Here is a 27916-nt window from a genome sequence, read left to right on the forward strand (position 1 = left end):
GTGTAGGACCTCACTGAAGGCCCAGGCCCCAGGCCCACGGCCCGCCACTGCTAGATAGTGATAAGCTAAAGACCCCAGAGGACTCGATGGCTACATGAGATAAACAAGAAATATTCACCAAAGTGAAGCAACTGGAAAGCTACAGATCCAATAGTTTCCCTTTTTAAAAGCTTTCTGAAAAGAAACGTATCGCTTTTTGTTTTTCTTTGTGCAGGGCAGCGTATGTTCAGTTGTGCTTTTTTTTGCACGTGTCATTGTTGTTAATATTGTTAGTATGACAAAGCTACCGGCCAACATGGTTCAAATGGGCTTTTAACCCCTGAGTGCAGAGCGAGAACAAAAGCTGCCGGTGTGCGTTATTGATCTGAGATAATTTGATGAGCGAGATCGTGGAAGAGCAGAAGTGATCTCTGTGGCGTCCGACCGACACAATCAACATGCGTGTCGATGCGATTGGATGACAGCAAGAGTTGAATCCTGATGGCGGCCGAGGCGTGGGCCGTGGGCCGAGTGTATGGATTGTTTCATTGATGGAGGGAGGGAACGTCGTTTGACAGAAGAAGAAAAAACAATCTTAAAATAGATAAATGGATTTATAAGATCACAAACATTTATTACAAGTAATATCTTTAAGAGAATGAGATTCATTACCAGACTTTTCATTGCCATAAGTAATACCACGAGTAATACCACGAGTGATACCACGAGTAATACCACGAGTAATACCACGAGTAATACCGTAAGTAATACCACGAGTAATACCATGAGTAATACCACGAGTAATACCACGAGTAATACCATGAGTAATACCATAAGTAATATAAGTAATACCACGAGTAATACCACGAGTAATACAAGTAATACCACGAGTAATACCATAAGTAATACCATAAGAAATATAAGTAATACCATAAGTATGCCATGAGTAATACTATAAGTAATACTATAAGTAATACCATAAGTATGTCATGAGTAATACTATAAGTAATACTATAAGTAATACCATAAGTATGTCATGAGTAATACTATAAGTAATACTATAAGTAATACCATAAGTAATACCACGAGTAATAAATGAATATCTAATAAGTAATATAAGTAATACCACAAGTAACACCATAAGTAATACTAATGTAATACTAAAGTAATACTATAAGTAATACCATATAATACTATAAATAATACCATGAGTAATACCATAAGTAATACTATAAGTAATACCATATAAGATTCTTATATCCAGAGTTTCGTTAACTTCTCATTTGTCTTTGTTCTATTTCCATTTACCCCCCAAAATAAAAAGGTAACAGCCGGCAGCATCTTCACGAAGCTGTGCGTGTGTTTCTGAAGAGGAGGAGACGAAGACGAGGGTACAACCTGCCTCTGTCCTCTCAGCCCACCAGCTCAATGCAACGTGCCGGTGACACCGGGAGATTTCTCTTTTCTTTATACGCGTGGTGCTAATATGACATGCCACTTTGGGCTTCAGCCGGATTCTTCGGTCTTCTTAAAGTTTCTCGGCTGAAGCTTCTTAAGGACGTAATGGTGGGGGCAATTAAAAAGCCACATTCACAGCCCATTGGAGGAGGAGGAGGAGGAGGAGGAGGAGGAGGAGGAGGAGGAGGCCTCCCGGAGGCGCCTTAGCTTCTGTATTTCTAACATTCACAACGACTTCCACAGAAATAGCTCTTCTGCTACTTCATCATGCAAAAGTCTCTTTAAAAATATTAGAAAATAAAACATTTATATTTGTGTATAAATAGAGATTATTATGCCATGATGTAACTAGTCCAGCTGGCTGTAGATGGCTGGTGTGTGTTCGCTCTCAGGTTGAATGAAAAAAAGCTTCACAGGCCGTGAAGAACTTCTCAGAGTTGAAGAAGGTGGAACGTAAGGGAGATACCATTTCCAAAACTTGTAAGGGGTAAATACTAGTTTGTGAAAACCCAGAGAATCAAAAATATCCGACGAAGCAAAATCCCGGACGTTTTTGGAATCCCTGCCGGACGCATTGTTTAGGTCTCAAAAAGAGGACACGTCCGGGGAAAAGAGGACGTCTGGTCGCCCGATGTAAACTAGCCCTAAATGACGCACACTTTTCCCTTTTTTAGTTTTGAGTTTTTTATTTGAAGTTCTTGTGGGCGGCTGTGGCTCAGTGGGGTAAGGGGGTCGTCCTGCAACCCCAAAGTTGTCGGTTCGATCCCCCCTCCCCCCATTAGTTGTAAGTCGAAGTGTCCTTGAGCAAGGCACTGAACCCCCAGGTGCTTCACGGGCGCATCACTGCAGCCCAGAGAATACGTTTTGTTGCATGTGTAGCTGGACTCTTTGACAATAGATTGAATCCAATCCAATTATTCTCCACTCTGGGAAGTTTTAGCAAGAAAATAAACTCAAACCAAGAAAGTTGTCGTATTTTTTGTTGCATTTAATCCCCGAATCCGTCTTTCCTTCTCCTTCGCTGAGTAACAAACGCCAGAAGCGGGCGTCCTCTGAAGACGACGGCGGTAGCAAAAGATAAATCAGTGGGAAACGTCGCGCTAGTTCGTCCCCGCGGACCGAGCTAACTGGATACAGCGGAGTGAGGACATTTCATTTAGCTTAGAATGGACCCCGGAAGTAAAGAACGTTCTCACAAGCACATAATTACTGGAGGACATGCAACTTATTTGCAAATCAGGAGTTAAATCGGTTGATTAAAGTGCACGTTTGAGACGTTCCTTTGACACAAAATCGCGATGACATATTTCGGCTGGTGGTTGTCCAGTTCAGGGAATTGGAAGTATCTGTCTCACACACACACACACACACACACACACACACACACACACACACAAACAATGCTGTGCAACAAAATGAGCAATCTTGTTATAATTTCCAGTCCTATTCATTTATTCATGAATGGGCTCCTTAAGGCGGCCAGGGGACGACCACAGGTTCATCCTTCAATAGAGAGAACCCTGCTGAGAGCGGCGGAGTGACGGAGGTGGGGTGGAGGTGATTTTACTGGGGGCCATTTTTGGTTATGTAGGACTCAGCAAGTGGAGAAGAGTTAGACGGGGAGAAGAAGTGGAATGGGAAGCGCACGGAGGAGTTTAAAGAGGTCTATTATTAGATGTTTAAATGAGTGACATGTGGGAAAGAGGTCCTTCGTAACCTTTCACAGGGTTTTGTTTCCGCGTCTCATTTTAGTCTCGTCGTCTTCCGCCTTAAAGAATCGTCCCTGCAGTCTCCTGCTGGTTTTTTGACATTTATCGCAGCTGCTCATGTATTCATAAAGCGGTGCTTACATTAAAGGACATCACCTGGCCTGGTGGTCGGTGCACGGGAGAGAGGAGAGAGAGAGAGAGAGAGAGAGAGGCAGGGATTGTGTTTGTGAGGAGGGGGAAAAAAGAAGGTGTGACTCCCCTCTCGCTCCGCTGATTACAGACGGAGAGGACTCTGTGGAGTTCTGCCGCAAGTTCCTGCTGCCTCAGTGTTGAGTGTGCCTCATGCTCTCTCCTCTCTATTACAGCCCACACACACACACACACACACACACACACACACACACACACACACACACACACACACACACACACACACACACACACACACACACACACACACACACACACTCGCACACACACGAAACAACAACCCCTTGCTATCTTTATCTCTTAAATACTCTCCTGCAGATGTCACACTGCCTCCAAACAATATGAGATCCAGCTCGGCGGTTCTCTGGATAAAGGTAACGGCGATACGCGGGTGGCAATGTCCTGATAATTAATAGTTTCATGTAAGCATAGCAGAGACGGTGAAAACCCTCAATTACTGCTCACCGATGAGGAAAGGGAAACGTTCTACTGCGTAGGCCGAGCTCAAGATCACTGAATGCTTATAGAGCACAGGTGTCAAACACAAGACCCGCGGGCCGAATCTGGGCCGCCACGTCATTTTATGAGGCCCCCGACGGCTTGAAAGACATGCAGTCACCTTTACTTCAAGAACTTTATGAAAAATATCCCTTGCTTTTATTTTGAAGGTTTCAAATTAAATGGATTTATGTTATAGTATTAGAGACGTTTTCATTTTATGTGGCGCCTGACGGCTTGAAAGACATACGGTCACCTTTTCTTCAAGAAATTCATGAAAAATATCCCATGTTTTTATTTTGAAGGTTTCAAATTAAATGGATTTATGTTATAATATTAGAGACATTTTCATTTTATGTGGCGCCTGACGGCTTGAAAGACATACAATCACCTTTTCTTCAAGAAATTCATGAAAAATATCCCATGCTTTTATTTTGAAAGTTTCAAATGAAATGGATTTATGTTATATTAGAGACATTTTAATTTTATGTGGCACCTGACGGCTTGAAAGACATACGGTCACCTTTTCTTCAAGAAATTTATGAAACATATTCCGTGCTTCTATTTTGAAGCTTTCAAATTATATGGATTTATGTTATAATATTGAAGACATTTTTTTATGTACAATATTTTTACACTAAAATAAACAATAATTAAATGCAAAGAGAGTTATTTAACAATATGTTGGGGAGTAGTTTATACGTTTATATACTTCTGTTACAACCGGCCCTTTAAGAAGCCGCCATGATGCGGATGTGGCCCGCAGTGAAAATGAGTTTGACACCCCTGTTATAGAGGGTACTCTTAAAATCCCCAGATGTATAGATGATGTCAGCTCTGTGTGTGTGTGTGTTTCTGTGTGTGTGTGTGTGTGTGTGTGATACATCTCTGCTTAAACACACACCTTCCTCCTGGCAGCTAATGAGCAGAGCACACAGTTACATGACTCCATATGACGTCGCGTTGCTCCTCTGGTGACGATCAAGAAACCTCGCGACCAATCAGAGGAGGGGGATTACATTATTTTATCAACCTCTTCTTTATCAAAGTAATATACAGGTCAAGAAAGGAGAATTTTTAAAAAAACGAGCGCATCCTAATACGATATCAAAGAAAGCGTGGTTAGCTTTTCAAATTCCCATCAAGGGAAAATCAAGCAATCAAGATCTCGTTTATTTCCGCCCGTGTTCGTCACGGCGAGCAAACCGAAGCCCAAAATCTGAGGCGAGGCCAGCTGTGCACATGCACGTGCGCTCGTATAAAAACACTCAGTTACACCTGCAAACACACCTGTGTGATCAGGCCGACGCCCCGCGCCGCGCCGACATGCGACAGTTCAGTGAGCATTTGTTTATGAGTTGTATCCTAAGATATCACTGAGCACTGGGAATCCACCCGCCTCAGTTTACCAGAGCATTTCTTTCCGTAGTTAATGTGGGGCCTTCAGTGACAATGGACACAACATCACGAACTGGACATTGACCCCCCCTATATTTTCAAGTATTTGTTATTTTTATTGATTGTTAATTGTTTCATTTATTCTCCTGGTATGTGTGTATCTGCATGTGTGTGAAGGGTTAATGCTGGTTAGGATGAGTAAAGCTCATACAGGCACTCAGGTCAGCTCAGGGGTCCTTCTGGAAGGGGACTGGTAGATCGCGATCGACGTATTGAGCACCCCTGCTCTAGGGGATACATGAGTTTTGTCTTAAATATATTTAAAATCCATTTCATCCATTCAAAAAAAGCCTTTGAAAATAGTTATTGAATAAATATTCAATAAAATAGAAGTATAAGTTCATAAACTGAATTGTATATATTATATATCGTATGCAAAATGCTGCGTGCTACATCTTTTTATTCAACACAAAATGCTTTGCACCGGTCAGGGGGTACTCGGACACACAGTTTATAATGGCCGTGCAATCACTCTTAAAGGGACAGTTCACCCCCAAAATGAATTACTAGATTGTTTTGGTGTGAGTTGCCTGTAGTTTTTGGAAATATGGTGGATCGTTAAAAGAAAATGGCCAAGAGCGCCATATCGTTTCATGATTTTGGAGGCGGACGTCTCTATGGTTGATATGATTGATTAATACCACTACAGGTAATGAGTAAAAGTTGTATTTTCTTTATTTTGTGGTGCGCTGGCCCTTTAAGGGGACTAAAAATTGGTCGAAAAAGACTTCAGATTTGGTCGATTTTCTCTATTTTTAACTCATTCCTTGAAAATAATGACGTGCGTTTCTTTTAGAAACCCATCATCTCGACTCCGGCTGCTCTCAGAGTAAAAGTCCATCAAGAGTTCTGACGGCAGGCCGAGAATCAATCTGGAGGTCTCTCTTCTGTGAGCACTGGACCAGGGAAAGCACATAAACCTCAGAGAATCCACCGTCCTGAACTTCACGGAGTCCTTATTGCCCTTCGATACAAAACCGATTTTAACAACAACATCATTTAACTTTTTTAAACCCACATTTTTGGAAGCGGGAGGAAGAATTACAAAAATGAAGTGAGGTAAAACATGGAAGGAATATTAAAAAGGTCCTTTTGACAGGATTCGGGATTTATTTATTTAATGTGACATTTGAACCGTTTTCCTCATGGGAAGAACTGCAGCCTGCGTAGACAGGGGGGGGGGGAGCGGGGGGGGGGGTATAGGTCAGGAAACAAGTAAACGAGACACCACAGACACAATTGATTGTCAGCATCAGTTTGAGCCAACCGATTGATCCCATGATATTTGAATGAAGAAGAAAAAATGCGATAGAAAACCCCATTTATAACATATATCCTATGAAACTGTGTGTGTGTGTGTGTGTGTGTGTGTGTATCGCTGCTACAGAGCGAACAATGAGGAAGCCGCCCACGCGACAATCACCACGCCATTATGCTTTCTCTTGGTGTCTCTCTCGGTGAAATCAGCTCACTTTCTGTGTCACAAAAGAACCTGAGTGGAAATGATTCAGTGATTCAGTTGAGATCACACCTGTCCCGCCGTTGTCAGTTCTCTCTTCCTCTCAACTTCCTGTCCATCTCGTTCGCCCCCCCGGACAAAGACTCTGAGTTTAATCGGTCGTGATTACGAGCCGCCATCTTTTCAAATAATGTCGTTTCGCGCATTCAGGCGCAATCGGACGTCCTGCGTACGCAGATGATTGATTTGGTATTGTTCAAATTCCGAAAAAAGCCGTATACTCTTCGAGAAAAAGGCTTTTTTGGGTTTCCGCCAACAAATCTCGTGAAAATCAACAATGAGCGGATCGTGAATTTGAACAATACCAAATCAATCATCTGCGTACGCAGGACGTCCGATTTGGTATTGTTCGAATTCAGAAAGAAAAGCCGTTTACTCTTTGAGAAAGAGGCTCGTCGTACTCCGATCTTTTCAGGTTTGCGCCAACGAATCTCGTGAAAATCAACAATGACCGGATCGTGCGTGACAACAACTTCCTGTGACGCTCGATAAGACTTGATTTAGTTTATTCCTTTGTGCCAGATACGTCCAGCGATGTCCCGAAACTACGAGAGTGAGGCGTGTTACTGGTGTTCACCGCGTTAGCTCCCCTGCGTCACCGTTAGCCATCGAGCACTCAACGCACAAGACGACAGAAGTTGAGCGGAACGTCTTCAGTATTTGTAGGAATCTGTCGATAAATCAGGGCGGATGGCGCTAGATAAGAAGTGAGGGAGTCACGAAAGATTATTATAATTCCTGCCGAGGGGAACGTCCACGTCTGAAACAAATTCCACGGCAATTAAATCGAACGTTTCAACTTGTCATTCATTAAACTCCACGCGTCAGCTGTTTTTAAAGTTGTAGTCCTTTAAGTATAGGAACCGATGGGTTTGGTGCCGTGTGCAACAGGAGACGGAGGGAATCGAACGATGGGACCGACCAGATGGCGTTGGCGTTTTCATGAAAATGTGGAATAACACCACATATCCTTTAACGTTGTAAAACTGGGAGAACAGAGCGGTGGCAAACTGCCATCGCCGGAGGATCGTGATGTCATTCCATTTGTCGAATATCGAATTTCCAAGGCAAACGTTGCTAATGACGATAGCCGCTAGGCGGGAAAAACCACACGTCGAATGCCTTTTTTTAAAACGCAGACACATCGGTTCACTCGGCAAGAGGGCGGGCGGCGTTAAAGCGGCGTGGCGCGTTGGATGAATCAGATGCCGACGCCCCCCCCCCCCCCCCATCTTGGATCAACTCTTTGCAGTCTGACCTTTCCAACCTCTCCGGACATCGCAGAGAGAGACGGCGGTGTATCTTCATCCGCCAACAATTAGGCCGGCGGGAACGGATGAGCCTGTCGGTGCTGCTCTTTACGAATAAAACACAAAAGTGGACGAAGTGACCAGAGCAAACTAAAATGGCAGCGGAGCCCCTGAACCCAACGCAACCGCATTAGCAAAGATAAAGCACGAGAACAATATGGTCAATATTGGCTTTTTGTTTGAACCTAACGTAATGAAAACAACGTTATTAGTACCGATATGTCGCGTCTCTCTCTCTCTCTCTGTCTCTCTGTCTCTCTGTGGTTACAGCAAATGAAGACGTGGGGTATTGTGGCTACAGCTTCACCACAACTGGCAGAGCAGACGGCACCGTCCCATCTGCTGTCTCCTGGGGGAAAAGGGTCAATAGTGGGAATCAAACCACCTGCTGCTGCCCTCACGTACCTGAGGGGTTCCTCTGGGAGCCCCATTCACTGCCCAGGAGGCCGCTCCAATAATGAGACACTCTACTCTTGTACATGTGTCCATACATGCAAAAAAACAACAGCAAAAAAGTTACAAGACGAGATGACAATCCTGTCTTTAATCAATGGTGCAATATTTTTATGTTTCATCTAGCGAGGAGAGATTTCCCACGAGAGAGTAGAACTCAGTCAAGTTGTCCGGAGGTTCATTTTCGCTTCTTGGATCGGTTTCACATGCGAGTCTTTCTCTGATTGTCTCTGTGGTTCTTCGGCTTATTTAACCGGATACGCCGCCGCCCTCTGAACCTGAGGCGACCTCCGTGTCTGAAAAGGGAAGGCAATGCAGAGGTTCCTTAAACGTGCACCAGGTGGCGACTCCTCTGGTTGTATAGAAGTCTATGCTTCATGTGTTAAAGCTGCATTCTCTCTAGTGACCACTAGGGGGTGACTCCTCCGGTTGTATAGAAGTCTATGCTTCATGTATTAAAGCTGCATTCTCTCTACTGTCCACTAGGGGGCGACTCCTCTGGTTGTATATTAGAATAGAATATACACTTTTATTAATCCCCAAGGGGAAATTAGTTCTCTGCATTTAACCCATTCTTAGTTATTAAGGAGCAGAGGGCTGCGGTGAAGCGCCCGGGAAGCAACTGGGGGTTCAGTGCCTTGCTCAAGGACACTTCGACTTGCAACTAATGGGGAGAGCGGGGATCGAACCCACAACCCTGCGGTTGCAGGACGGCCCTCTTACCCCACTGAGCTAAAGCCGCCGAGTTTATGCTTCATGTATTAAAGCTGCATTCTCTCTACTGACCACTAGGGGTGACTCCTCTGGTTGTATAGAAGGATTTTGTTAGGTTTTTTTTGCAGTTGGAACAATGAAATAACATCAAGCACACTCATCTCTACTCGTCTTTACTTGTCTACTCATCTGTACACATGAAGTGGTGTGATTTCTGGAGTTTTTTCCTGATTCCGATGTGAGGTCAAAGGTCAGGGATGTCGTATGTGAACAGATTGGCAACCGGACCAGAATGAGCCGCAGGAGGATGATTTAGAGATTCACTCCAGGTGAATAGGGTTTGAAATTTAACTCGGAGATATCGCCACGAAATCTCCACAGTTGTTGAGTCACATTGGAACAATCATTTTTTGTATTAGAAGTTTTCTGAATTTGTATGTTTAAATGTGCAAATACAGGCATTGTCTTATTAAATGTGTCCAGATGTTCTCATATTTCCATAACAGAAATGTAAACGTTGGATTAAGGCCAAGTTAAGGCTTGCTACTTTTTGTTTTTACTGAAGGAATTCACTAAACAGCCATGATATATTTTTAATAAAATGTACATAAATCAGGTAAATGAATGATGACTGAGAAAAGGAATAAAACTGGAATAAAAAGAACACCACGAGGTTCAAAAAATAATAATAATCGTACCATGAAACTTAACCATATCTTTACTGAAAGCTTATTTTGAAATGATTTTTTTGGAGATGTCTACTCTACCAAGCTAAAAAAACAACACAACAAACTAAATATGATTGATGTCAGTCTCGGAAATAATATCTGTCAATATGGGTTTTCCACCTGCAGTAACAGGTTGACCACTAGGGGGCAGCAGATATCCACAACGCAGTGGTTTACCTTACTGAAGGTGACATATTCTTTATTTTATAACTACGGAGCCAGGGAAAAAAAAATTAATCGAAGTCGTACAAATTTGAATATTCTCAGGAGATTAAAGTGGGAAATTTCCAAGAAGAAATTCAGAAGCTTTCAAGATTATAAATTCATAAACTTTCAAAAAAAAAGTGAGCAAAATAAATTGTGGGGCGAAAAAAAGTTCTAAAAAGATATAACAAACACCCTCTGGTGTGTGTGTGTGTGTGTGTCACTGCCACTCAGCTGATGCTATTTCAGGCGTAAATACCTGCATTCATCGCCGCTTGTCTTTAAGTTTGAATGAAGCGTGTTGAGCGGCGCCTTCCAGCTGGTTTGTGTGCAGGCGCGCGGTTGGCCAGCCGTGGATCGTTCTCATCCAATCACAAAACACAGCGGTGGTGCTTGCACACGCACCTGGAGGGGATCCGCACTCTACTGGGTACACATTTCATTTCTTTTTTTAATCCATTTCTTTTGAAGAAAATAGGGGTTCAGAGACAAAATGGCTGGACGGGAATAGGAGTATTCTTTGTAGAACTATAATTTTTACTTTTCATCACTCCTGAAATATTTAGAAATAACCATCTGCCATTTCCGCCGGTCGTGAGAGATCTATGGCCCGATGAAGGTGGCTTCCCAGACACTCGAGGTCGGTGATGGAGGGCCACGGGGACGAGGGCGCGTGAGCGTGGCGGTAAGTGGGTTGTAGCGTGAGCTCGGAGCGCCGCGCTAATCACGGCCTCCGGCTGAAGAGCCACACGGCTATTGGGAGATAATGGAATTCTCAAGGTAACAGACACACAGCTAAAGATGGATGGAATCTGAAAAATAAATTATGCTAAACACTCTCTCTCTCTCTCTCTCTCTCTCTCTCTCTCTCTCTCTCGCTCTCTGTGTGTGACTACAACTAACTGTGATGAAAAATGAGGACATAAGGCGTTACTCAATATCTGAAGCCACGCAGCTTTCAGACGACTGGTTTTAGACTCCAGGGCACAAAATGACAGAATAAGAAAAGAAAATCACGAGAATAATTTTTCTGATCTCAAACGACCCTCGACTTCCAGATTTGGCGACTAAAATATGCGAAATATGAATATATACTGCGAGGAGAGCTCCGCTTTGATCGAGGTCTTGAGACCACGTCATGTGTGTGCAAACGGCTGAAGGGGGTTTCACTGTGTGAGGCCTTCAGGGACCCCTTTTTAAAATATTTACTTTCAGAGTCTTCACTCTCTGACGCAGACGGCGCCCGTCCGTCACGCCCTCGCCCTTTTTTCCCGGACCCCCACGAAGCACAGCAGGCCTCTGACGGCGCCCGGAGAGGGGGGGGGGGGGGGAACGATCACCCCGGGGTCACCTCGCACTCTTCAGCGTGGAGCGATGCGTCAACAACGAGACATCGCCGCAGTTTGAAATGAAAATCTGCTGCACGATTTCTCTTTTTAAACTTTGAAACGAGGGAACGGCTGTGATAAATTATTTGGAAAGCAATCGGAACAAATAGTTTACGTGGAAAGAATCGCTCATGAGCGCCTTTTGAATATCAACATGCAAGGCCAAGCCAGCAAGTACACACACACACACACACACACACACACACAGCCCTGTAAGCTGTCGCTCTCTCCCCCGCCGCGGTGACCTCCTGTCAGGCCCGTGTCACTTCCAGGGACCCGGGTCATCACGCCGCCGCACGCACTCCTCCATTTGTTTATTTATTTGTGTGTGTCGCCTCGTTTCCTGGTGGCTGCCTTCATCCGTCTCACACACACACACACACACACACACACACACACACACACACACACACACACACACACACACACACACACACACACACACACACACACGAGGTGTCAACGAACGCGGAGGTGTTTGAGTCCACCTGTCGGAAGATGCCACTCTCCACTTTCATCGAGTTTCACAGAAACTTTTGTGAGATACTTTTCTTCTTCTTCTTCTTTCTCTCTGAACTCATCTGTTCATCTTTCATTCCGAGCGCCGAAGGTAAATATTGGAGAATGATTGAGCGGTCAGAAGTCACGAGAGGACGTGTGGGTTGAGAGTCGTTGCTCTCGCTGCTCCACCTCACAGTGATCATGTGACCCAGCCGCCATGTTGGTATGGGTCAGCTGACTCCACCATGCTTCACAACGTTAAAATATCTGCTCCACAGACCAAAATCCCATCAAATGTATAAATATATAGACTTTGAGATGAGGAAAGTGCAATAATACCGACTCATTTCCAGTTTTTTATGACTCGATCCTGCAGTTAGGTGTGAATAATCAACCGTTTGCCCAAAAGTTCACCATCTTTCTTATGAAGTATGTTGCTAAGTGTGATACTATGTTCACTATAGTCAGTGCTTTGTTCATATGTTTTGTTTCCTCTGTATATTTAATATTTTAGTATTTAGTATTGTTATTGTGTTTTGTGTTTTATTTTTATGAATGCTCTATTCAATTGAATTCAGTTTATTTTGTATAACCCATTCTCACAAATTACAAATTTGCCTCAGTGCTTTACAATCTGTACACATAGACATCCCTGACCTTTGACCTTTGACCTCACATCGGCTCAGGAACAACTCCCAAAAAACCCTTTCACAGGGAAGAAAAGGGAAGAAACCTTCAGGAGAGCAACAGAGGAGGATCCCTCACCAGGATAGACAGAACAATAGATGTCATGTGACCAGAAGGAATCATGACGCACAAATTTAAACACAGTAACAACACAATCAATGAATATGACAGAGTGTATGAATAGTTGGTAGTCGGCATGGACCACGATCCAGACCTCTCTAATGTGTACCCGCTGCCGTGATCCTGAAATGTCCCCACTGTGGGACTAATAAAGGATTATCTAATCTAATCTTATCTTATTTTATATCTTGTTGTCCCAAAACAGCAAAAACAACACTTTTTTTTTTACGTGCCGGTTTTAATATCCGAGAACCTCCAACGTGACTGAAGAATCCGTTTTATAGGATTCATCTCGTCTGCAGGAGGTTTCTGTGCTTCAGTTGAGTCCCAAAAAAACACGTCAGGAACCAGATCCAGACCCAGATCCAGATCCAGATCCAGGAGAGCGGATCACAGTGAACCCGACTGTGGATATCATCTCTGTGAGATCATCAGACTCATATTTGGCGAACGTTGACAATTTTTTTTTTAGCATTTTTAGTATTTTGGAGGAGTTTAACAGGCTTGCAATAACGTGAATTATTTGTTTTAGTTTCTCCTCTTAGCATTAAAGTTTCACCTGAAGTCTGACGTCGTGTCTCCAGCTCCGGGGTCGTGTGCGGTGTGAACTTCATGGTGATATTTATACTGTGGTTCTTTTTTTGGTAAATGGCACTTTAAAAAATATATATATATATATTTACTTTTTTCATGCAAATAAACACTTTATAGATGACTGTGATAAAGTTAAAAGGATTACATGAAACATTTATGACGAGTCAGAGTGACTTTTGGGGTGGTTGAAATACATTTTTGGGGCTGTGGTGAAAAAGGAGAAGAGTCTGATGAAGCAGAACAATGACGTCCTGGAATAAAAGAAAGAAGCTGCTCAGCCTTAAACTTCTGTTGCACGCAGGAGAAGTTCACCAAATAAAAAAAGAAATAAAAATGTATAATTAACACAGTAAACAGAGCACGCATGCTAATGAGTCTCATTATTTGCTCCCAGTGCACCGGGTGTACACTTAACCCGTCCTCTTCCTCGCTACATGAGCGACATCGTCACTAATTGTTATGATTTTTCAGATCTGAAGGACTTCAGATTTCCTCATGCGCTCAGTCTAAGTTTCATTTTACACAATATATAAGTATATAAGTAGTAATATAAGTGGACTATATTCATAATCTGTTGTATTTTCTACAGGTGAGATGTATTACATAACTATTAATGTTGTGGTTGTTTATTCTTGGGGTCCCCAGAGGGTCTCGCTTGTATGTTAAGTGTGTCGGTAGAATGAGGATTCAGAGATATTAAACTTTACCAAAAACTAATTTAGTTAAATAAATGTTTTCTCAGCTGTAAAATGTTAATGTTCTCATTTCACCCCCCCAATTTGATTTCAATTTTTAACGTTAAAGAGAATGCCAGGGGCCCACTAAGGGCTGCAGAGAGATTATATATATATATAATCTCTCTGCAGCCCTTAGTGCCCCCCCCCCCTCCCCATTGGAGACCTTTTCTTTTCTCTTTTCAAACACACACTCCACTTATTTTGTCCGAGAAACAAACATCTCAGTGTATTTAAAGTCCAAAATGAAAACATTTGAAAGATAACTCAACTTAATATAGACAATGCATGATAAAAAAACGCCGTTCTTCGTTCATAAATTTCCATTATCTGTGAGTGAATGCATTTTATCCAGCCACAGCAGTGCCATGCCATTTATCTCACGACCCCCTCACGGGGCGATCGTTCACCAATCATGGATGTTGCGCACGACTCGGTGACATCAGCGGGGACAAAGCGATGCTGAGAAATGACTCAGGGCGTCCGCGTGACGTCAGTGCCCGGCCGGTATAAATGCTGACACGGCGAAGTTATCTGCTCATTCCTCCAGACTTGGTCCATCCGGGTGACCAACTGAGAGCAACAGCCGTCTCCAGAGTCTTGAGGAAGAGGAGAGCTTCCACTTCCAGGTGAGGACCAACGTGAAGATGTCTGTCGTCTGTGGAGCTGTGTTATATGTTATTTATCAGATGGCTCTTTTTGTGTTATTATAATTCATTTCGGAAGTTTTTAAGACAACTTAGTGTTCAATTTACATATTTTCTTTCTGTGAAGCTGGTTTAAAATGTTGCTACGGTGAAAATCGTGTGCTTTTTTATACTTTTTTTTATAAGAAATAAGTGGTCAGAATTAAATGTGAAAGACGTCAAGTTGAACCAAGTTGATCTAAACAAACTATTCATCTCTTATCTGATATATATCGTCTCTGTTTCTTCATCAGAGGACCAACTCAATGACCATGAAGTCCACTTGTCTGCTCATCTGGGCTTTCCTCGCGCTCTGCAACTTCACTGCGTCTGGAGGACAGGGCGTCCCCGCCGAGGCTGAGACGGACGGGAGGACCATCGACAACATCATCCTCCAGAGAGCAGAAAGTCTCCTGCTGCGTTCCATTCTCAAGAAGATACAGGACGAAGACGGCAGAAACGGTGCGTAAAAATACGCGCCGTTTGGATCAGTTGCGCGGGAAACGGGTGATTTGATGCAACAATGGTGACAGGAGTTGACTTTAAAAAAAAGAAGTTTTCAGTCATTAAATTAAAATCCCCGCCGCCAGAAAATCGATAACAGTGATATTTTACCTTGATTTTTAAGTTGAAAGTATTTTAAAGTGAAACGTGTTATAGTGATGTTCTTAAGGCGTACACGTGGGTTCCAGATAGATAATTATTTTAAAAAACATACAACACATTATCTCTAAAACAAGATAAATGGAAAAGAATCTTCCTCCCATTTTAATATGACAACTAGTCTGTGCGCAATTTACGCACAAGGGACACGGGGATATAAGTCTATGGGTCTCCTGGAGATAATCTGAACATTATTTATTTCCTTTCTCCAGAGGGATCCTCCTCTCAGGCAGAATGGGTGACAAAACGACAGCATCCCGGTAAGAGATACGGCGAGGACTTGGAGAAGCGGCAGCATCCGGGGAGGAGAGGAGAAGGAGGAGAAGAGGGGGACCAGTACTCGGACGTTCAGAAGAGGCAGCACCCGGGCAAACGCGAGGTAGAAGAAATGCACTCGTTCACGGAGCTGCAGAAGAGGCAGCATCCGGGGAAGCGCTTCGCAGTGGCGGGACGCGTTTCCGAAAGCCCCGCGACGCTCCTGGGGGGGGGGCTTGCAAAGCGCCAGCACCCGGGGAAGCGCTACCTGGTGGTGCACAGCAAGCGCCAGCACCCAGGTAAACGCGACGGGGACGACGACGGGGACGACTGGGATGTGGACGGAGAGGGAGACGACGACGACGACGACCTCGCCGACTTGGAAAAGCGGCAGCACCCCGGGAAACGGTTTTGGGAGAACTCCAGTCCGGATTTGGGCACAAACAGTCCGTGTGACGCGTCGGACCCTACGAGCTGCAGCAAGACCAGTTTGCTGCTCGACTTTTTAGATGACATTCACAAGAGCCACGCCGAGGAGAAGCGACAGCACCCGGGTAAACGGTTTGCACCCGAGGAGGACTCAGTGGAAGGAGAGTAGGACTAGGAGCAGAAGGTCCGGTGTGTGCGTGTGTGTGTCTGTGTGTGTCTTTGTGTGTCTCTGCTGCTTCGTTGTAAACAAATACATGTTTAAACCATGTGACCACAGTGAATTATTAAAAAACGAAAACTTAATTTACACCATTTAATCTGCTGTGCCACCCGACAGTTACTGTACCATCGTCGCAAAAAAAACACACACAAAAAAAACACACGCACACATGCATCTGCCGTTTGTTCAGTTTGGAGAGCATGTGCGTAATTATCATCCAAACCGAGTATATCGCTGTAAAGTTGGCGCGTTAGCACGTGCCATTTCCTGATTTAATAACTGAATTTATTTAGTATGTATTCCGTTGATTCGGCTCAAATCAAGTCCGCGAGTGAACGCGTCATCAGCCTGCTGGCTCTTTGGCGCGGTCGCCTCTGTGAGGCGGCGCGCGCTCTTCAGCCCAGAAATATATGATCAATGGAAAGCGGCCGACGTTTTACAGCTCTGCAGAGGGAATCGATTTTATGTGTGCTTCATTATTTTCTACTCATGTACAATATAATTAATACCGTCGCAAAATGAAATATCTCTGATTATTTCTTTCGATAGTATTATTGCATTGATTTAACGTTGTTTGGGTTTTATGGTTAAATCAACTTAATCCATGCAATAATATAGAGAATAATAATCCTTTGCCTTAAAGTCAACCGCCAATGTTTTTTGTTGGACAATAAAACGCATTGGTAAACCTGTATGCTGTGCTTCATTACAGTCTATTAAAGTCCATCACGCTGTTTACCCAGCAGGTCTAATGGAGTCCAGCACGTCGCTCGGCTCGAGCCTCTTAGCGCGAGGCAGCAGACCGAGGGTGACAGCCGTCTCCTCTGCTCACTGTAATTGGGCTCATTCCATCACGGCAGCTGCCCGCGGGCCGCCTGATCAATATGCAGATTATTCGCCCAGCGCGTTAGAGAGATGGAGAATGCGCGCGCAGCTTTCACCTGCATCGGACGTGAATCCAGAGGATTCAACAAACCATCAAGCAGGAGGGAAAAGATGCACATTGGATGAATAATAAATATACTTATCTCATGCACAACATCATTTGAGAGAACTTGAATTGCCAAGAAGAGAAGATATATATATAACATATATATATATAACATATATATATATATCAAACACATATATATATATATATATATATATATTAAACATATAAATTAATATATATTAAACATATAAATTAATATATATTAAACATATATATATATTTATATATATCAAACATATATCAAACATATATATATATTGTGTTTGTTGGTCAAGCGGTAGAAAGTGTCGTTAAAGAAGAAGACACACCTTTATGTGACAGTCATACACACACACACACACACACACACACTCACACACATTTCTGGGACAATCGTCCCAGAAATATTGTCATTTTAAGACCATTTTATGCCTCTGATAATAATGCTGATAATAGAACAACTAGAACATCCTTTCAAGGAATCATAATTATTAAGAATATTTAGACATTATAGATTGTAATGTGAAACAAAAATATTAAAATATCAGAAATAAATAAAATGTAAACCAAGAAAACCAAACAACCAAATTGCATATTCATAATCCTAACAGACAATATTAGTTTATCAATGGTTAGTATATCAAAGTTTAAGTTATATAACATCAAAAACAATCCCAAACCCAACAATGTTCCCACATCGGAGCTGCAGACGATAATCTGACCACACAAACATGATTAAGGTTGGGTCCATATACATTTTGCGATTATTTGATTATTATTGTGACTGCTCTTCACAGTTGTGCCATTTATTTAACCCTTGTGTTGCCTTAGGGTCATTTTGACCCGAATCAATATTACACCCTCCCCCCGCCTTTGGGTCATTTTGACCCGATTCAATGTTTCACCCTCCTGTTACCTTTATATTTACTAACATATTTTACCCTTTGGGTTCAATTTGACGCCAGCAATTAAAACCTCCAGAAAATTATTAGAATTAATATTGTTTTCCAAGTTTAAGTGTGAGGTACTTTATGTTTGTTTGTTGACTACCGAAAGAACACCGACATTAAACATTGAATGTGGTCAAATTAATCCTAAAGCGGGGGGAGGGTGTAATATTGATTCGGGTCAAAATGACCCTAAGGCAACACAAGGGTTAAGAGATTTATCCCAGGATGTTATACAAGCAAACGTCAGAGAACACGATTTCTATTAAACATCATTCTACATGTAGAATAAATTAAAGCTTCATTCAATCATTGTATCGTTCATGTTCCCGACCCCCAGGATGGAGAACGGCCGAGACCGTCAACGCAATCATACTTTGGCCTCGGGGCCATACATCAGCGTTGGGCCCCCGTTGACCTCGTGGCATCTTAACCCTCCTGTTACCTTTGGGGTCAATTTGACCCCATTCAATGTTTGACGTCTCTAAAAAAATGATTAATTTTTTTAAATATTTCATCACTTTTCCTAATTTATTGGGGACAACTGGGAAAACATAAAATTCACACGATGATATGTTTTCACTGTCCTGAACACAACTTGTACGCATCGGTGTTCTTTGGGGTCAAATTGACCTATAGGCTGTTTTTCACTGTGTAAAACATAGAAGAAATATCAACTTTTTTATTTATTTAAAGGGCTAGTTAGGTAGTCAACAAACAATAATAAAGTACCTGACACTTAAACTTGAGAAACAATATTAATTCTAATCATTTTCTGGAGGTTTTAATTGCTGTGGTCAAAAAGGGTAAAATAGTATAGGCATTGGTTAAGTGTGTTTTGTACCAAAGAGCCCCAGAAACTGAGCTGTGGGCTAAAATATGAAGTTAAAAAAAAAAGTATAAACTCCAGAGTCAGTCATAATGGAGAATCATCTCAGGTCACGTGATCCTGAACAAACGTGCCAGTAATGAAATGTGCACAGTGAGCCGGCAGGGCTCTGGCCCACCGACACGGAACGCGGCCCTAATTCATGTTATTAATTACACCTGTGTGAGCTTGTGTTGCCCTGCAATGACACCTCGGTAAGGCTGCTTTCCAAGAGGCTGACTTTTTGTTTTAAGTTCACTCATTGGCCTAAACAGCAGACAGGAAACCCAATAATGTACTCGTGTCGTCACGGCAACGGCAACAGCTGAGGGAACTACTTCCGGGGTTTCTGAGTGAAATAAGAGACTGAGGGAAGTGATAATATAGCCGAGGAGAAAATATGAATAATACCTCAGAACATTAGACATGGAAGAGATTATCTCTCTTTATTTTTTTAGAAAACGTTGCGAAGGGAGTCACGAATCTGGGCGAGAAGAAGTACCGCGCCGCCTGCAGGTGAGGAGCGGTACTGCAACGGGAAATGTAAGCGCAGAAGAAGAAAGTGGAGGGAAAAGAGAGCTCACTCGTGGAGGGAAAAGAGAGCTCCTACTCGTGAGGCCAAATGGGAAGGTGCAGTGAGCTAATTAATGATAATGTAATAACAGAAAATATAAGTTACCTTTAATGCAAGAGTAATTGTTTAATTATTATTAAAAGTAGCGGTTCAACCACCTTGGGCTGACTTGGGAGACAATCTGCAGACAAAAATCAAGAAACATGTGGTTCAGAAGACTTATAGAGCACTGGGAAATGCTGGTGGTCAGACAGGTGAGGACATTTTTGCCCCACTGACTGCAATCCAGGGGCACTTTTTAAACTTGTGTAATAACATTTAACCTTTGTTCTAAAATAATAAATATACATATTTAGGCTGACAGTACATGAGCAATTGTCATTAAAGTTGCAATAATAAGACTGTCAGTTAGGCATTATTCTACATTTTGAAAGTGTTCTCTTAGATTTTTCAAACAAAAAACAAACAGAAAACATAAATCCGACAATCATATTCAATTGTATTCCTATTTCTTTGTGGTTATTTATTGTTATAAATTTTTTTTGTAACAACTATTAGCAATTATAACTTATTTATTAGTTTTTTTACAATTCAAAATGATATTTATTGATTTTGTGTGTGTAGTACAGGCAATACAGATAGGACACACACAACAAAGAAAAACAAAATGCTATTAAACTATCATAATTTTTAGAGGTAATTATGGGAGCATTTTTTCCCCTCTCCTATTGATACCAGGGCAACAATATATTTCTTAGGGGAAGTTTCGCCCTTTGCTCTCGTCTTTTCCGACGCTGTGATCAGGAATATGTTGTGGACATTATCGATTATTCTAATAGGCCCTATAAATGGATGGTTGGACAAGTTGCTGGCAGGTTAAGTTGTGAGATCGCAGAGTTGGGGACACGTTGACGTAAATGTAGAAGTGGGAGAATGTCTCTAGAGGAAAGAGAGTTGCTATGTGATCATTTAGCTGCGTACAAGAGAGACCACACAGGAGAGGGAAGAACGACAAGTCAAAGCATGGAGACGTAGACGGTGAAATTGGGAAGATAATAGCAGAAGTGCGGGGTGCGATGAAGAGGATGGGCGGGAACCGAAAAGAATAGGAATCGGAAGCAGAAGTAGAAAGTCGGCTCGAGACAAAATATTATGGTGAAAGTATTTCATAGCAACATAGTTTAGGATATCTGACTGAAGAAGGAGGGAGCGTGGCAATCAACAGAGAGAGAGAGAGCAGGATGGACAGGAGGAGGCCACGGCTCCGACATCCGAGTGGTGCTCAAACACAGGCCGAGTTGATGGACATGTAATTTGGCAAGATGTCGGCCATGTTGTCCGCCCAGAGAGTTGTTTTCAATGCTGCTGTTTACATTGATTATGATGCAAATTCACTGAACTGCAGGAATGCACTCCTGGTTTTGTTTTTCATGCCTTTAGATGAGAGCTACAGCCGAATGTTGTTGTGCATAATGACAATAAACGATCCTTGAATCATTTTTATCATCCAGTAATTCCTCGATTTAGTTTAGACATTTTTTTTTGTCATCAGAATACTAGCTGACATCTCCAGGGAAAAGATGAAATGTATCACATAATGTTGACGTCTTTTGAATATATATAAGCCAACAAAGGCATGGAGGGAGGCTTTAATAATACCTAAAATCATTTAACATCTGCTCTGTATCCCGAAGCAGAAGATGGCCGTCATGCTAAAATATTATGTTTGAGCAAAAGAAAGAAATAAAAAAACAATATTTTGTTGAAAACAAGGCGGGTCCAGTCAGTGCGCGTTTCGTGTGGTTTGTCCCTCGTCGCTTCCCGTACCGGCCGAATGCTAATCACGTGACCAGGCAGGGCTGGTGTTGTCGAGCTGTCAAAGGAGCCGAACTGTCAACCACACAGCTATTGTCGGATTCATTTCGTAAGTACAGCAACTAGTGTTGCATATTCCGCGAGTATTTGTTTGAGAAGTTTGAAGTTTTTCGCTCCTCCGTGTTTCGTTTTTTAACAACACGACGAGGGAGGAACGAGAGCGGCTGTTAGCATCGCGCTGCTAACGTCACATATCCAACAGCACAACTTCCGCTCGATGGTTAATTCACAAATATCACATATTTAACATCATTTCACATGTTAAGTCTCTGGCATCGTTATAAAAATAAACATTAACATGTTAGCTCGACTTTAAGATCACGCAGTCTAGATTTGGTGAACGTTTGAACCCTTTAAGAGCAACATTGACCAATCATTAGCTTCAATATGTGCAGGTGTTATACAAGAAGTAAGACATAATACAGCTATGTTTCACAATCCTGTTGAATTTATTGTCATGGTCACTTATTCCTTCTATACGTCAATCTCCTAAAAGTCACATTATTGATGATTGCATACGGGTGGAGGAGGATACGTTATGCTTTTAAATCTGTGTTTCTCGTATACATTTAAAAGTGTCTCCTCATTCTGCTCCTCCGGCGTCCCAGGAGCGTCTCCGGTGCGATGGAGCCGTCGTTGGGGGGGTCGCTCGCCCCGTGACATGTGCACCACGTCGACAATCTCCCACTTTGCGTCTCTCCTCCTCGCCGAACTCATCCCGCCGCCGCCGCCATGGCCTCCAGTTATCCCCCCCCCTTCGAGGGCGCCGGGGAAGTGAAGGAGGGCTTCCTGTGCCCGCTGTGCCTGAAGGACCTTCAGTCGTTCTACCAGCTCCAGGACCACTACGAGGAGGAGCACTCCGGGGACGACCGGCACGTGAGGGGGCAACTCAAAAGTGAGTGTTGAGAATCAAAATAACTTCATGTGATCGCCTACAAACGAGCGCGGCCTTCTTTCTTTTTTTTACAATTTTCTTTTTATTCAACAATAAGAACACAAATACAACAAGTCATCAACAACATCGACAACCAGAATAAAAAATCAAATAAAAAAAGGCGGAAAAGAATAAGAACAATATTCTCTGAGTAAATATTCAGATACATCAGCTCATGTTTCATAGGAAATTCGTATCCCAGAATCTCGTGTTATCCTATGGACCATTCCCCAAAACTCTGTTATGTTATTTTGTGACAATTCCAGAATATATGTGCATGGTTAGCATCAGATGACCCACAGTTCCTCCAACATGACTTTCTTGTTTTAGAATAGTTATTTGATATTTTGGGTGTGATAAAGAACCGGATCAGATTTTTCCAAGAAAAAACTGTGTGGCCTTCTTTTAAAGTGCAGTTTGATATAATGGCACTGCAGCGTTGGACTGGATGAATAGTTTCCGCCGCAGGGAAGGAAAGTCGATGTGCAGGACGTGGACTTTGGAGGTGGCCCTGATGGTCTTTGTTTCCTTTTTCCACAGTTTTGGTTCAGAAGGCAAAGAAAGCGAAAGACAAGCTGCTGAAAAGAGACGGAGACGACCGCCTGGACACGAGCAGCTACGAGTCCTTTTACTATGGGGGGGTGGACCCCTACATGTGGGAGCCCCAGGAACTGGGTGAGACTGTGACGATGCTCTTTTAAAAGTCTGCAGGAAAAATAAACCGCCACACCTTTTATTATTTTTTTTTCAGTTGCCGGTTTAGCGTCGATGGAATTAACTCCGAGCTCCGGTCGAGCGTGAACTCTGACGGCTTCCTCTTGTTCCTCTTTTGCTTTTCCGTAGGAGCAACCAGGAGCCACCTGGACATCTTCAAGAAACACCGTGCCGCTCGGATCGATCACTACGTCATCGAGGTCAACAAGCTCATCATTAGACTGGGAAAGGTTCGCTTTCACAAAATCTCTTCCTGCCGTTAGTGAAATTAAACTCGGGAGATCCGCCAACTCGCCATTAAAATGTGTCTTCTTTTCTTCTTCTTTTCAGCTGACGTCGTTCGACAGAATCAACTCCGACGCCGCCAAAATCCGAGGTTCGTGTTTCCCCTCGCGACTCCGTCCGCCCGCCGTTCCCTGTGAATGAACGACTCGGCGTTTTTTCGTCCATCCTCCTCTTTTCGCAGCCGTCGAGAAGTCGGTGGTGTCGTGGGTGAACGACTCGGACGTCCCGTTCTGTCCCGACTGCGGGAACAAGTTCAACCTCCGGAACAGGCGGCACCACTGTCGCCTCTGCGGGTCCATCATGTGCAGGAAGTGCATGGACTTTGTCCCCTTACCTCTGGCTCGTACGTATCAACAACAACAACAACAACTATTTGCATATCGAGTTTTTGCCGCCCGTGTCTCAACCCCCCCAACGGTCCGATTCTCCGCCTCGCAGAAAAGCTGATTAACGGGACGCTGGAGGCCCTGTGTATCCCCGGAAGCCCGGTCCAGTCGCAGTGCCCCCCAGCTGGAGGCGGCGGGGGGGGGAGGGGCTCCAGGAGAGGCAGCATCAGCAGCCTGAGCAGCGTCACGTCGATGCTGGAGGAGAAGGACGACGAGAAGATCCGCTGCTGCCGCCACTGCATGGACACGCTGCTGAAGAGGCAGCAGAAGCTGGAGGAGAAGGACCACACGCCGGACGTGGTGAAGCTTTACGAGGTCAGCACGGCGAACCATCTCACGGTCGAGACTCGAGTCGCTTTACAGTCGATTGTGTTTTATTAAACCCCCCCCCCCCCCCTTTCGCTCTAAACTTGTTGCTCCTGCCCAGCGGCTGAGGATGTGCATGGGGAAGGTGGATGAAAAGGCTCCGGAATACATCAGGATGGCCGATTCGTTGAAGTAAGTTCTCATTTTTTTTATAAAAAGCGGTTCTTTAGGAAGCATTCTTTTTTATATATATATATTTTTTTATTAACAAAAAGATTTTTACAGGATATTTATGGTGAAATAGCAAGCATTTACAGTTTGTTATTCTGAAAGTCTTATTTTACAAAAAGAAAATACACAAATGTATAACCTGATAAAAACACCACAAGGATGATGTTTTTTTAACATTTTAAGATGAAAACAAGGAGAAAACTAGAACGGGCACTCGGTAGAGCGCATACCTTCGCATATCACAAGATTGGGCATTGAATTATGAACATTTTGGCATTAGTTGCATGCCAATTGGATAGAAATTGACCGCGCTATGGTAAAAATAAGATTTGGACCTTTTCATGACCTTGACCTTTGACCCGATCGATCCAAAAATCTAATCAAATGGTCCCCGGATAATAACCAATCATCCCACCAAATTTCATGCGATTCGGTTCAATACTTTTTGAGTTATGCGAGTAACACACATACAAATAAATAAATACACGGCGATCAAAACATAACCTTCCGCATTTTCAATGCAAAGGTAACAAAACAAGACAATACAAAACAAAAATATGAAACAAACTTTTCCCCCATCCCCCCCCTCCCTTGTATGGCTCTCAATTTCCTTTCAGTCTTCATACAGTTCTTTAGGAAGCTTTTTCTGATGGATTTCTCATCGCATTGATCTCACAGTGCCGGAGAAACCACGTACAACCTGGACACCGCCGGCGGCCTGAGGCTGGAGGTGATGAAATACTACGAGCTGATCGACGCCCTGAGGTAGACGGCGGCCCTGAAACGACAAGAAATGTCGTGACGGAGCAGAAGTCTTGTCGAATGTGGAGAGATTTTAAATCTCAAATGGAGTTCTGCGTTTTCTTCTCAGTAAGAAGATTTTAACGCTGAGAGCCAAAGACGATCCTCCGCCGCATCCCAAGGCCGTCCAGCTGCAGAAGATGATCCGCTACACCGCCACGCTGTTCATCCAGGTGAAGCTTAAACCGCCACATGCGCCTCTCCATTGTCATCCTCTTCAGTTCCCTCATCCTCCGTGTCCTCCTTGTTTCAGGAGAAACTGTTAGGTCTCATGTCTTTGCCCACGAAGGATAAATACGAAAAGCTGAAGGAGAAGAGGAGACAGGACCAGGAGAAGAGACTCCAACAGGAGAGGCTGGTGAGGCGGCGGCGGCGCGGCTTCTTCTCCTCCGCCGGCGCTCGCCGCTCGCCTCTAAACGTTTGTCTGTGGTCGCGTGTCGACAGGTTTCCCAGGAGTCGCTGAAGAAGAGGCAGGAGGCCGGGAGAAACCGGCCGGCTGCTCCCGGCGCCGACGGAGAGCCGCCGCCGCGCGCGACCAAAGCCGGCGGGTGGTTGCCGTCGGCGGACGGCGTCCACGCGCGCAGCGAGCTGGACGACCCGCTGCTGCAGCAGATCGAAAACATCCGCTCGTTTCTCCGTCAGGCGCGGGCGGCCAGGAGGATGGACGAGGTGGCCATGCTGGAGGAGAACCTGCGCCAGCTGCAGGACGAGTTCGACCAGCAGCAGACCGGCCTGGCCATCGCGCTCTCCCAGAGGCTGGCCGCGGAGGAGAGCCTGCAGCGGGGGGAGCTCGACCGCCTGGAGGCCCGAGAGAGGGAGGGGAGGGAGGGGAGGGAGAGGGGGAGGGGCGCCGCTCAGCCGCCCATTGCCTGGGTGAGGCCTCTGGGCGGCTCCGGCGACGAGGAGGACGCCGACGGCGGGGACCTGACTCCGAAAGCCGAGAGGAGTCCGTCCTCCGCCGGGGCGTCGCTCCCGGCTCTCGCCGGCCGGGAGGAGTCGCCTCCCAGGTTGCGGCGCTTAGGGGGCCACGTGACTCCCCCCGGTGGCGAGGGACAGAACCGCGCCTCCCTCAACCCATTCGACGAAGAGGGCGCCACCCCCACCGAGGAGGACCCGTCCAATCCCTTCTTCGAGGACATGAAGAGGGAGCACGAAGAGGGCGCCGGCGAGAGGAAAGCGTACAACCCCTTCGACGAAGAGGACGAGCGGGCCGAGGCGTCCGGAAACCCGTTTGCGGACGGCGCCGCCGACGCGGGTAACCCGTTCCTGGAAGCCCGCGGGAGCTCCGCGGGAGTCTCGACCAACCCCTTCGACGGCGGGGACGACGACGCGGCGGAGGAGGAGGAGGAGGAGGAGGAGGAGCCGCCCGACGTGGACGTGATCGAGGAGGAGCTGCTGCTGCAGCAGATCGGCAACATCAGGGCCTACGTCTTCGACGCCAAGCTCAGCGGCCGCCTCGACGAGGTGGAGCTGCTGTCGGCGAACCTCCGAGAGCTCCAGCACGCGCTGCGAGAGCAGAAGAAGAAGACGCACTGACCCCGCCCACTAAACCCCTCCCCCACCCGCTCCTATTACCTGCCGCTTACCGAGTCCCGCCAGGCGAACTCGCTCCACGCGACCGATGAGCCCACCGGTTTGACTGGGCGAGGTCGGCTGCGCCACTAACAAAAAAGATTTGGTGAGTCCCGAAATTAAACGTGTACTAAAGCTCAGCGGTCTGGAGTGAATCCCTTGATTTCTAACCCGCTCGCCCCGCACAGCGTCGCTCTGAGGGCCGGAGTCCATTCCAGCATGCACAGTTCTGAAGCACTAAAGTCCGGTGGTTCGGTTTTTTTTTTTTTTTTATTTATTTTATTTATTCCCAAATTAGTTCTCTCTCTTTTAACATTTAACCCTTATTAATTAGCAGTGGGCAGCTGCGTGAAGCGGGGGGGAAAGGGGGGTTCAGTCAGTGCCCTCAATGACACTTGCAGCTAGCTAATGGGGGAGAAGAACGACCCGATTGCCGGTTGCAGGACCCCCTCACCCCTTACCCAGCCTGCCTAAAGCATGCATGTCGACCCACAAACAGGAAGACTGAAGAACGGCATTCTAACTATTCTTTTTTTTAAAACTTTTTTAACGGGATGAGTCCGTTGGTTTGCTCGAGTCCGGTTCGGATCTCCGTCGCTTCACCGTCGGACGAAGTCCCAACATTTTTTCAATTGTGGCCAAAAGTGAAGAAATGGGAGCCACGAAAAAAGAGATACATGTGGGGTTTTTTGTGCCAAATTCTGTTCAGAGCGTTGCTCTCTTATATTAACGCCCGTAAAAAAACCAGAGATGCTCGACGCGTCGCTCCGGCAGCGTCGCCTCACGCCTTCTCGGTACGTTGTCGTTGACTCGTGTGACGTCACGCGAGGAAATTATTTCAAGCGGCTCCTTTTCCGGAGACACGAAAAGCTTTTTGAACAATCATCGGATCGTTTAGATTGGACACGCATCCATGGAGCCGTTCACGACCCG

General features: G+C 44.7%; 2 protein-coding genes across 2 annotated transcripts; both read left to right on the forward strand.

Moving 5' to 3' along the window:
- Positions 1-14823: 14823 nt before the first annotated feature.
- On the forward strand, positions 14824-17043 carry trh (thyrotropin-releasing hormone). The gene is made up of 3 exons (XM_056423600.1): positions 14824-14893; positions 15205-15412; positions 15826-17043. Exons 2-3 carry the CDS (start codon positions 15217-15219, stop codon positions 16464-16466), a joined length of 837 nt encoding a protein of 278 aa, XP_056279575.1. The 5' UTR covers positions 14824-14893; positions 15205-15216; the 3' UTR covers positions 16467-17043.
- Positions 17044-21731: 4688 nt separating this feature from the next.
- On the forward strand, positions 21732-27123 carry LOC130199472 (rabenosyn-5). Its single transcript, XM_056422990.1, has 12 exons — positions 21732-21803; positions 22363-22649; positions 23229-23363; positions 23532-23632; positions 23733-23778; positions 23869-24030; positions 24126-24388; positions 24501-24571; positions 25289-25375; positions 25482-25584; positions 25665-25769; positions 25856-27123. Exons 2-12 carry the CDS (start codon positions 22487-22489, stop codon positions 26945-26947), a joined length of 2328 nt encoding a protein of 775 aa, XP_056278965.1. The 5' UTR covers positions 21732-21803; positions 22363-22486; the 3' UTR covers positions 26948-27123.
- The last annotated feature ends 793 nt before the right edge of the window (positions 27124-27916 follow it).

The sequence above is a fragment of the Pseudoliparis swirei genome, chromosome 9, assembly GCF_029220125.1.
Source record: "Pseudoliparis swirei isolate HS2019 ecotype Mariana Trench chromosome 9, NWPU_hadal_v1, whole genome shotgun sequence".
NCBI lineage: Eukaryota > Metazoa > Chordata > Actinopteri > Perciformes > Liparidae > Pseudoliparis > Pseudoliparis swirei.

Excerpts from the sequence above, each read along its gene's own strand:
- LOC130199472 (XM_056422990.1), top strand. The coding sequence starts at position 22,487 with ATGGCCTCCAGTTATCCCCCCCCCTTCGAGGGCGCCGGGGAAGTGAAG. Across the intron at positions 23,633-23,732 it reads TCATCATTAGACTGGGAAAG|CTGACGTCGTTCGACAGAAT; the intron begins GTTCGCTTTCAC and ends TCTTCTTTTCAG. Across the intron at positions 24,572-25,288 it reads AGGATGGCCGATTCGTTGAA|TGCCGGAGAAACCACGTACA; the intron begins GTAAGTTCTCAT and ends TTGATCTCACAG.
- trh (XM_056423600.1), top strand. The coding sequence starts at position 15,217 with ATGACCATGAAGTCCACTTGTCTGCTCATCTGGGCTTTCCTCGCGCTC. Across the intron at positions 15,413-15,825 it reads GGACGAAGACGGCAGAAACG|AGGGATCCTCCTCTCAGGCA; the intron begins GTGCGTAAAAAT and ends TCCTTTCTCCAG.